At 52.1% G+C, this 11,359-nt stretch overlaps 1 protein-coding gene across 1 annotated transcript in view; it reads left to right on the forward strand.

The window, feature by feature from the left end:
• The window catches only part of KIF21B (kinesin family member 21B), a 45,424-nt gene extending 34,626 nt beyond the window's left edge, over positions 1–10,798 (forward strand). Inside the window, exons 22-35 of the mRNA XM_062594895.1 lie at positions 193–358; positions 741–801; positions 1,121–1,178; positions 1,695–1,900; positions 2,394–2,468; positions 2,646–2,759; positions 3,455–3,493; positions 5,420–5,556; positions 5,845–6,025; positions 6,954–7,118; positions 7,646–7,763; positions 8,494–8,664; positions 9,194–9,393; positions 10,744–10,798. Coding sequence (XP_062450879.1) covers positions 193–358; positions 741–801; positions 1,121–1,178; positions 1,695–1,900; positions 2,394–2,468; positions 2,646–2,759; positions 3,455–3,493; positions 5,420–5,556; positions 5,845–6,025; positions 6,954–7,118; positions 7,646–7,763; positions 8,494–8,664; positions 9,194–9,393; positions 10,744–10,798 — 1,746 coding nt within the window. The remainder of the gene's footprint in view (positions 1–192; positions 359–740; positions 802–1,120; positions 1,179–1,694; positions 1,901–2,393; positions 2,469–2,645; positions 2,760–3,454; positions 3,494–5,419; positions 5,557–5,844; positions 6,026–6,953; positions 7,119–7,645; positions 7,764–8,493; positions 8,665–9,193; positions 9,394–10,743) is intronic.
• Positions 10,799–11,359: the final 561 nt, after the last annotated feature.

Raw genomic sequence — 11,359 nt, forward strand, 5'->3', positions numbered from 1 at the left:
GGAAGGTCTGACAGGGCCCTCCCAGGTACCCTGCTCCCATCTTGTCCTTGTGACAATGTGTTTCTTGATGCTGCAGTGGTGACTGGCATGCTGAGACATTGCATAAAGGGTAGGCTCAGGCTTTATGGAACCCAGAGAAGGGGGGCTGTAATGTGTCTGTCTCAGGCTAACCATGGCCTACTTTCCTGACAGGGGCTGCAAGTGGCACAGAAGGAAGCCCAGATTCGCTTACTGGAGGGCCGACTGAAGCAGACAGATGTGACTGGCTCTTCGCAGAACCACGTGATCCTGGATGCCCTGCGTGAGAAGGCAGAGTTGCATCCCGAGCTACAAGCTCTGATCCACAACGTTCAGCAAGGTGGGCCAGCAGTTCACAGAGAAGCCTTTGGTGAGGCAGACTGCAGGGCAAGGGCTGGGCACCCTTCCTTGGGCAAGGCATCCTTGCCTATGAACTTCCATCTCCTCCCTGTGGGGTGAGTCTAACCTATTATGCCAGAGCCCTAGTGAGCACTTGGAAATGCTGCGGCTGGGGTCAGCCTGTCCATGCTTTAGCCCCTCAGGCTGCACAGGTGGTGCTTCTGGGCAGGAACTTGAGCTATGGCAGCAAGGCCACAAGGATGGAACATGCCATTTTGCAACAGTCCAGGCTTTGCCCTGAGCCTTGCTGCCATCCAGTCCAGATGGGACTTGGTGTGATGTGTCGCTTCATATTGCTCACATGGCTTCTCCCATGTGCACAGAGAATGGCTACACCAGTACGGATGAGGAGGTCTCCGAATTCAGCCTGGCTTCAGATGGGAGGTGAGCACTCAGCTTAGCCCTGCCTGCAGCAAGCTATGCCTGACCTGATAGCATCTGTGGTGTGGCAGGGACTCTGATGCCACCCATAGAAGCTCAAGGATGAATATAAATGAAGAAAGCCCCATCTAAGCTCTCCTGTGGTGTCTAGGTCTTGGGAGGGAGCACAAACGTCTCTTAGACTCCAACAGGAAAAGAAGACTAGGTCATCCCTTGGGGAAAGGGTGCAGAGGAGCAAGGAATCTGTTGAATGGGGGTGGCCAGGTCTCTGAAAAGAGTTCAGCATTGAAAATCCAGCTCTGCCTTCTTGCATTCCTTGCAGCTTCTCCCAGTCTTTCACCATGAAGGGCTCAGCCAGCCAGGATGACTTCAAGTGCAAGGTGAGTTGACTTTGTATGGCCCTGCCACAGGGTATGGGATAATGGACAGATGGACACACTGTCTGGCAGTGCTCCAGGGCTTGAGTTTGGGGTCTGCTTCATAGTCTTACCGTTGGAGAGACAGGCTTGGGATATGTTAGAATGGTGGGGTGAGCTCTAGGCAAAGAGGGTCCCATACCTCCTGGTCTTGTGGTCTTCTGGAGGACTGGAGATTTGGGAAACATCCACAAGGACACCCAATACCTTCCAAGTTTGTGTAGCCATCAAGCAGGTCCCCATGCAGTACCACATTCATTCACTTGTGGTTAGAGGTGTAGGAAATCCCACTGCTCTCCCGAGGTTGTTGCCCTTTCTTAGAGTATGGAGAACCAGGGCTGTGATGGGCATCCCAGTGTGATGCAGGGAATCTCAGCCTCCCATGACTAGGGAGCATGAGCAACTCCACCCTGCAGCTCCCTTGCTGTATCCCATGTCCTCCCCATGCTGCCTGTGTCTGAGCCCTGTTCCTTGCTCTAGGGAGAGCCCAAGCTCTCAGGGCAGATGAAGGCAGTGTCAGCTGAGTGTCTAGGACCCACACTGGATATCTCCACCAAGAACATCACCAAGTCTTTGGCATCCCTCGTGGAGATCAAAGAGGACGGGATCAGCTTCTCCATCCGAGATCCCTACTACAAGGAGAAAGTGTCCCGCACCATCAGCCTGCCCACGCGAGGAAGCACCTTGTGAGCACAGGGTGATGGGTCTCTGTGCACCGAGAATTTCACGGAGACATGGGTTGGTGGGTGGGAAGCCATGTCCTGGCCCTCCAAAGCAGTGAGTGTGAGCCAAATTCTACATCTGTCCAGGCCTGTTTGCAGTAAGCAATGATGGGCTTCTCCAGATGGAGAGTATCTAAGAATATATTGGTATCCTCTGCAACTGAATAGAAGGGTACTCAAGGAGGAGAGAAAGAAGGAGGGAACATGAGGGGCACTAGTTCATTGCCCTGAGTTCTGTTATCAGCCTTCATAGACAGAAGAACTCTGGCAGCTTCCCAGGGTGCCAAAAGGATCTGCACTCATGGGATGACTTGAGAAATCTTCTGACCTTGTGATAATGCCTCCAGAGCACCCCAGCCTCTCCATTTACTCTGCTGAGGGAGAGCATGTGGGTTCAACAGAAAGGAACTCAACCCTGGGAAAGAGCAGGCACTCACCAAGCTCTGCTCTGCTCCAGTCCCAGGCAGTCTCGTGGTTCAGATACCTCGCCTCTGACAAGAAGGAAATCCTATGATCGTGGGCAACCTGCCAGGTGAGCTGGAGACTTTGCTATAGGGAGGCTGAGCCCAGACAAATCGTGAGATGCCCGTCATGCTGGCTGTTGCTGCTTTGTCAGGGCTCTAGTGTACCAGCATGAGCAAGAAAGGTTTTGGCAGCTGACAGCTGAGTAACCCCATGTCATGTTTCTGTTTAATCCTACCTGGCTCAGGCCTCCAGATGTTGGCTTCACACCTCCCTCATCGCCACCTACTCGCCCACGCAACGATCGCAATGTCTTCTCTCGTCTCACAAGCAACCAGAGCCAGGGGTCTGCCTTGGACAAGTAAGTCCTGTGGGACAGGTAGGTCTGAGTGAGGGGGATCAGTGCAGTAGCAGCAAATAGCAAATACCAGGTTCCACTGCAGGGTGTAGAAGCACAGGACCTGGGATGGCTCCAGCCAGGCTCCTGCCACCCTCCTCCCTCACTGCTCCTCTCTGCAAGGGAGTAGATGTTCTGCAAGGGCCAGGCTGGACTCTTGCCCCTGTCCTGTGATGACGTGGTGTATGTTCCCTCAAAACTGGCTGCTCACAGGAGCTCATAGGCTCTTGCTCATGCTAAGTCATACTTGGAGACGTAGTGGGGCAGTCTTGGAATGCTGAGAAGGACTGTGGAGCAGGATGGGCTGGGGTGAGGCAGGATGGAGGGGCTCACAGGAAGCTAATGTACTTGCACCAATTCACAAATGCTGCTCCAACCACCCCCTGTGGCAGGTTGGACATAAGATCAGCCCCCAACTTGGAGCAAACCTAGCAGCATTAATGTGCCTGGACAGAGATCTGCTGCTTGATCGTCATGTCCCCTCCTGCTCCTTTGCCCTCTCCCCTGATTCTCCAGATGTGATTCTCTCTGTTTCTCTTTCTCTCTTTCTCCGTCTCTTTGTCCCACACTGGCTTGGATGCAATAACAACCCTCCATCTCTGACTCCTCTGCTGTTCTGGGTTTTCTCTCCCATAATCCTGCTAATTTTCTGCCCCTAGGTCTGATGACAGCGATTCCTCTGTCTCGGAGGTGCTGAGGTATAGACAACTTTCTATTTATTATCACTTCTTCCTCTCCTCCTCCTCCTCTCTTTCTCATGATTCTACTCTCCCTTGTTCCTGCATGCTCCACCTGCACCTTGCTACTCTGCCCTATCTCCCAGGACTCTTTCCCAGGCTGCTAGTGCATGCTATCTCTCTCCTTTTGGCATGCCAGCTGCAACATCTGATGCTGTCGTTTCTATTGTTAGCTTTGAGCTGTTCTTGATCAGCCTTTGGTAATGTGGCACTGGGAACATGTATAGCCTTTGGCTGGATGGAGGTGATTGCATGTTCTGCTCCACTTCTGGGCTGTCATCAGCACAATGCCATAGCTTCCCCCAGCTCTCCAGCAGTATGATGTGATGCTGGGACACTGGTGTAGCTTAGATAACACTGAACACTGTCAATGTGTCCTTCTTGCAAGCTTCTTCCAGGCAAATATCTCCAAGTGCTCCCCACTTGGGTGTGCTTTCTCAGTGCTGGAAAGAGGAGGAGTAAACCTCTTTCCTTATCTTGCAGAAAGAAAAAACAAGTCAGTCTGCAGTGCAGAGCTTAGCCTTGGGAATGAAGATGGCCCTGGGCTTGTCCTTCTGTACTATCCTACCTGCTGAAGTTATTTACCAGCAGGGCCATCTTTTCCCCATCCTCTAGCTCCTGAATGTCCCCTTGCATTGCCTGTACCCTGAGCTTTCATAGGTGTCTAGTCACTCTATGGGGATGGTATCAGATATGTGGCTGTGTTGGAGTATGCTGGGTCACCTAAGATGGTTTGCAGTTGGGCAGCAAAACCACATTCATCAATAGTATTTCACTTTGCAGCAGCCCTGAGGACCTGGGATTTCCATTTGGTTTCAGTATTACCTCATAATTGAGATAAATGCTAGGAGTCAGGGTAGGGCTATTTAATTTGGGTTTGCAAGTGCAAATGGTAATCAAGAAAGGAAGATCATATGCATGTGACTTCCAAGCCCTACATTTGGCTCTGTCCTCCCAATTAACGCAGACCTTGCATGACCATGTGGCCTGCCCTTCTCCAGTCTTGTATCTCAGTTTCAGTTTCCCTAGCTGTAAGAAAAGAATAGCACAGCTCAGGGCTCTGCTTCCAGGCAGAGGCTGTGCTTTAGAATCCCAGCTAGGAAGAACAGTTGGTGGCCATGCACGTGTCCCTTGGGGACTTGGAGGGGGGGATTGTCAGAGCCCAGTTCCCAGAGCACTGCTGATGTGGAGTGGATTTCCAGGTCCTTTGTATCTTGAGGCTGTATTATGCTGGTATGTCTTTTGAAAAAAGATTTGGCAGCGACTGATCCTCTTCTGCTTAGAGCCAGCAATAGGTGACAGGGCGCCTATGGCCATTTCAGCATAGACACTGTGTACAAGAAGCTACTACTGTTCTTTTCACACTTGTGGTCTTTGAGCGGAGCCCTGTCTGCTGATGTCACCAGTGATGAACTGTGGGCTGGGGACTCCAGCCTCTGAGGAACTGGAATGCTGGACATTAGTACACTGAAACGTTCATTTTGAGCAAAGCCTCAGGCTGGAGTAGTTGCTGGGTCCAGTTTGTCCCAGACTGATCTGATGAGCTGAGTCTCCTTGTTCCTTGGGTCTTTGTGGTGGGCGTGAGAGGCTAAGCAGCAGAACAGAGAACAGTGGCTAACCCTCTTTTCAGAATTCCTTTTCTGTATTGCTGGGGCAGAGATACCAGGCAGAAACTGATGGGGGTGATCATGGAGAGGCATGAAAGGTCTCCATGAAGAAGCTTGCATGGGCATGTCTAGTTCAGACAGAGGGGCCCATATTTCAGCCAGCCACTGGGAAATGCTTGGGATGAGGCAGTTCTCACTCTCCAACGCCTCTGGGACCATGTCGCACAGTGTGTTTCTGTACACAGACCCCAACATTCTTGTTCTCTCTTTCCCATGCAAGGGGCATCATTAATCCAGTGGGTGGCAGCAAGAATGCCCGGACGGCCCCCCTGCAGTGTGTCTCCGTGGCAGAAGGACACACCAAGCCTGTGCTCTGTCTGGATGCCACCGATGAGTTGCTTTTCACTGGGTCTAAAGGTGTGTGGCAGGCCCTACTGAACAGGCAGAGGATGGGGGGTTGCTGGCAAGGGCAACAAATCAGCATGGGGGAATGTGCATGAAGTGCCCGGCATCAGGGGGATGGTTCTTTCTGGGCCTCTGTCCTATCCTCAGTATTGAGCCTTCCCTTGCACTTTGCTGGGGCTGGCTGCCTTTTTTCCCCTTGAGGCAGGGGAAAACCCTAAGCCTCCAGGCCCATGGAGGCATTCCCCCCTTCCCCCCCCCCCCCCCCGTCTGATGCTCTTGGGCACATTCCTCCTCCCGCAGACCGGAGCTGCAAGATGTGGAACCTGGTGACGGGCCAGGAAATTGCTTCCCTCAAGGGTCATCCGAACAACGTGGTTTCCATCAAGTACTGCAGCCACACAGGGCTGGTGTTCTCCGTGTCTACCTCATACATCAAAGTGTGGGACATCCGGGACTCAGCCCGGTGCATCCGCACCCTCACGTATGTAGCAGGCGGGAGTGACCTTGAGGGACCGTGGAACTGTGAGCATCTCTGAGTTTGCAGAAGCCAATCCCAGGACCTGTTGGGGCTCCAAGTCTAGAGACAAAGCCTCAAACCAGCTGCTTTAATGACAGTTTGCAGCAAATGCAGTGCTGCAGCATGAGGGAGCAGGGAGGTTGAGGGAGACCTGTGGCTACCCTGCAGTGAGGGCCCAGGGGAAAGAACGTTGAAGGGATTTGGCAGGTAGCAGAGAGCTGCCTCTGGGAACATGTCTGGCAGTGCAGAGTGGGAGCTCAGATCTTTAAAGAGCAGTTTGAGAACTGGAAAGGAGCATTGGACAGGCTGTACCCACTGTCTGCCAACCCAAAGCAGGGCTCAGAGGTCTGCAGAGAGTGCTCAGCAGGCCAGGTTTACCATCTCACTCTGGCAGAGAACTCCTTACATCATCCAACCTCATCTCATCTGCTATGATCTGAAGGTGCTTCCTCTTCCCAGCTCACCCATGATGATGAGGCCAAATACCTCTGCCTCTCTATGCTGCCTGCCAGGACTAGCCAGGTACTGGCCAAACCAGCTCTTCCTCTTCCTACAGGGAGCAAAGGGAAATGGGAGGAGGAAAGAGCAGCCCAAAATGGAGACTGGGAGCAGAGCAGGATGCTCCATATCATACACATACCCAAGGTGCTTTGCTCTACTTCTCAGGCAGTAGTGCCCTGAGAGAAAAAGATCTGCTGATCCGAGGAGGGCCACACAGTAGGTGATATCGCAAGGGCCTTTCCAGATGTGGATTTCAGCTAACCTGTGGGATCAGCTCAGTCGTGCTAACCTGGAGCCCAGCAGTTCCATCCAGTTACTCAGTGAGGCCCCAGTGGTTCTGATCTCTGCAGCTCTCTGCTTACCCTCCCTCCTCAATCTCTCCCTCCCATAGATCTTCTGGCCAGGTGATCTCTGGGGATGCCTGTGCTGGGACCACTACACGCACTGTCACCAGTGTACAGGGCGAGCACCAGATCAACCAGATCGCTCTCAACCCCACCGGCACCATGCTCTACGCAGCCACTGGCAACTCTGTCCGCATCTGGGAGCTGAGCAGGTGAGGGCTAGTGCCAAGAGTGGACAAGGCAGCTTACTGATACTCAGCAGACTCTGCCTGTTCAGGAGGGTCTGAAATGACTCCCCCTAGGGAAAGTGAGAGCCCTTTAGCAGTGAGGATTTCCTGGAACCTCTGGGAATCCTATGGGACCCAAGAGGTGAGGAGCAGCAGTGGGGCTACCTGGTGTGGGGGTTTATCTATGAATTGGGCATACCTTAGGAGAAGGTGAAAAACATGGAGGGTGAGCAGCAGTCTGCTAATTGTGCTGTTGTTCCCCTCTCTGTCAAGTAGGCACTAGGTTGCTGAGCTTTTGTTTCTGCTCTGCAAATGGTTGCTGCTGTGCCTCAAGGTTGTTCTTCTACCCCTAGCATCACTAGGAAATGGGATGTCCCTGCTCATGATCCCCTATGGAGATGGTTCCCTGTCTGAGGGGTGCCAGGCATGTAGGAGTCTGTGCCTGGGAGAGCCCCTCGGAGGAGCTTTGGTGCTCAGGAAAGAGTGAGCTGACCCTGTGCCATTGCTCTAAGGTTACAGCCAATCGGGAAGCTGGGTGGCCACATCGGGCCTGTGATGTGTCTCACAGTAAACCAGACTGCAAGCAACCATGACCTGGTGGTCACAGGCTCCAAAGATCACTACGTCAAGGTACTCTTCCCTGACTCCTAGGCAGAGCCCAATGTCCCACAGGGGAGCTCAGCTGCTGACAACACTTAAAGCCTCTTCTCTCGTCACCTAGATTTTTGTTTTCCCCTCTGCCTATGGCTTTTTGCCCGTCTACTCACCCCTAATCTTGCTTTTTACTTTGCTCCTTATACAAATGAAGCTTTGGAGGCAGGAGTTTGCATCTCTCTCATTCCTCAGGCTCTGTGGATGACATCTGCTTGCTATGGCTGATACAGATAAGCAGCTTGCCCTGTTCTGCATAATTTTCCTCCCAGATACAGATACTTTGTACCTGCTTATTCACAGCACCAACACAATAAAAGCTTCCCCCCTCCTTTTTCATTTTCTGCTGTTTTTAGCAGGTTGAACTGGAACTGGCACCAGGGAAGTGGAAAGAAGTGATGAGCTGTGATGGGAACCAGGATCCCACTCTTCTGACAGCTGCAAGCTGTTAGCTTGGCCCATGGTGGTGTGTAAAAACTCCCCATGAGTAAATTGCAATAGAATAAGAGCTGCCATTGGTGGCAGACTTCCCCTGATTGTGACAGAATGCTTGGTTAGACCTTAGCCCCTAAAAAGCCTCAATTACCACTCCCCTTTCCAGCAACAGTCTGGGTACTCTGAGCCTAGAAACAGAGACTGATGGCCAGTTTTCTGAGAACAGGTGACCTCCATTCCCATCTGAAGTCTCTCACCCACTACTTTCCCCCAGGTGTTTGAGATCACTGAGGGTATGATGGGCAATATCGGCCCCACTCACAACTTTGAGCCCCCTCATTATGACGGCATCGAGTGCCTGGCCATCCAGGGAGACATCCTCTTCAGTGGCTCCAGGGACAACGGCATAAAGAAGTGGGATCTGGAGCAGCAGGAACTTACCCAGGTCTGGAGAGAAGTGGATGGAACAGGTCCTTGGGGTAATGTGAGGCGGAGGAGCATTGCTGCCAGAGAGTCTAAGGGGAGATTCAGAGACCTGGTATCAGCGTCCTGTCTGTGCTAAGCTAACAAGGAAGAGCACCTCTATTCCTTGAACTACAGCAGGCCCCACTGTTGTGGGAAAGTGTGCCAGATGGCTCACTACCCCCAAAAAAGTGGGTGCTATAGGGCACTCAGGGTTGCCAATTCTGCCCAGTGTGTAGGCTGAGGCAGTAACTGCTGTTCTGGGTCCCTGGGTGCCACGTTCCTCTGTGAAGACAAGATTGTTGTCTCCCACCCAAGGGACAAAACAACCTCTGAGTCTTGGATCCAGCCACTTGGCGGCTTGACTCCCTGATTTTGCAATACCATCCCTAGTGTCCAAATCAGCAGTTATTGGAGCACATCTGCTTGGGTTTATGAAGCTTTTGTGGGTGCTGCAGATTAAATTGTTGCTGTAAGAATGGTCATGGTCTGTCTTGTCCCCCTACTTACAGCAAATCCCCAATGCACACAAAGACTGGGTCTGTGCCCTAGCCTTCATCCCTGGCCGCCCCATGGTGCTGAGTGCCTGCCGTGGAGGCATGGTAAAAGTCTGGAATGTGGACACCTTCACCCCAGTTGGGGAGATCAAAGGGCATGACAGCCCCATCAATGCCATCTGCACCAACTCAAAGCACATCTTCACTGCCTCCAGGTGAGCCTCAGGTTTTCTGGTCCCCAGAGCCCGCTGGGAGTGGGAGACCCCTGGGTGGAGATGTCATCTCTGGGCTTGGGTGGGTTTACACTGAGAGTAAAGGAAAAGTGGGACAGGGAGGGAAGGAAGAGAGGGTTGCAGCTTTCTAGTCCCCTCACGCCTGCATCTCATCTTGCCAATGTTAGCAGGCCCCATGGCAAGTCCTGCTGAGCGTGGCTCCCTGCTGGCATACCAAGCACTCTGACCTCAGCCTTCTCCTGTCCATGTTCTGATGATGCCATGATTGTCCCTAACACAGTAACTCATCTTCCCTGGGGGCTGGTCATCCCCTGCTGCTCTTGGGGAGCTCTCCAGCAGCAAGACTCTGATATCTTCTTTTCGACCATGTCCCTTTTCTCCCTTCCTTTTTCTCTCTCTGACTCCCTACCCCCCACCTCCCATCTGTGCCACAGTGACTGCCGGGTAAAGTTATGGAATTACGTGCCTGGGCTCACCCCTTGCCTTCCACGACGCGTCCTTGCCATAAAGGGCCGTGCTACTAGTCTGCCTTGACCCTCCTGCTCTTTCTGTCTCTCTCTTGCTCATGCACTCTTTTTCTGTCTTACTTCTCTCTCTCTCTCTCTCTCCATCTCTTTCTTCCTTTATCTTTCTCTCTGTTGCTTGCTTTATCTTCTCTTTCTCTCTCTCTTTTTCTCTCTGATCTGAGCTGCTTCTTAACGGTATGAAACTATTTTGCGTTTTTCTCCACTTGATAAATTTTTGCTAGAAGTGACTTGCCCCTCTGCCCCAGTCATATCCCTGGAGGTTTGGGGGTTATTTGGGGACTTCTTTTTTTGGGGGGGGGAGGGGAGGTTCGTTTTTTTTTGGTTTTTTTTCCCCTTCCATGCCCATATCTACCATGGCAGCTCTGTGGGAGTCAGCCTGCCCACACCCTTGCATGTATGATGGGGCAGGAGTTGGCAGCTGGCCTCCAAAGCATCCTATGTCCCAGGATACTCAGTAGTTCCCTGCAGTGCCACAACTCTAATCCAGTCAGAGCTCACTCCAGGGAGTCCTGCTATCAGAGTCAGCTTGGGAGTCCACAGAGATCATAGTTTCTTTGTTCCCTGTCACCAATTGCTGCCAGTAGTGTGATCTGGAGACTGAGCCCCATTGGGCCTGCCTGTTCCCTGACATGAATTGGGCAACCTCCTGCCAAGAGAAAGTAGCCTAGAAGTCTTGTGGGCTGCATGCTACCATGGGCTGGGGGGGGAGTGTATGTTTACCCAGCACTGCCTCTCTGCAGTGTGTCTGTGGCTTTTGTGTATGGAGCCCCTCATTCACACCATCCCTCTCACCTTTGTTTCTCAGTGACTTGACAGTGAAGCTCTGGAGTGGAAGGAGATTACCTACTGGATCAAACTAGGAGCTGCAAAAAGATTGGAAAAAGTGACAGGAGGGGGAAGGTCCTAGTCCCTCGCTTCACTACTAAGATCTTATTGTCTACCAGAGTTCAGCCCAGTGATGGGAATTTATTCATACCTGATCCCATAGGATGGATGATGTTCCATCTTGTACTTTGTGCACTACCAGCTTCCATGAAGAAGCAGCTTTGTGAGGCATTGTCAGCTCCCCTTTTCTTTCTGCTGCAGTGTCTTGATGGTTTTCCAGTGACCAGGAAATGTTTCAACTCCCTTCTCACTCTCCCTGCTATAACACTTGCTGAGATTCCTGGGGATCAGATTCCAGGCTGAGCTTTTTGACTCCTCCTCAGAGACATTGGTTTCTCTTCTGCCTGCCATGGTTTCATGTTGCCTTTGTCATAATCTGTACTCCTTCAGTTCTTGCACGCTCCAGAGCTCATTCCTGCAGCAGTTTGTCTCCACTCCACAGTCTTGAGGCCAGATGGATTTTGCTGACCAGGACTATAGCATAGAGAAGGATCAAGTGTGGTGCCCATAGACACCTAACCCATCCTTGCACTGAG

This window comes from Rhea pennata, chromosome 25 (assembly GCF_028389875.1).
Source record: "Rhea pennata isolate bPtePen1 chromosome 25, bPtePen1.pri, whole genome shotgun sequence".
Taxonomy (NCBI): Eukaryota; Metazoa; Chordata; class Aves; order Rheiformes; family Rheidae; genus Rhea; species Rhea pennata.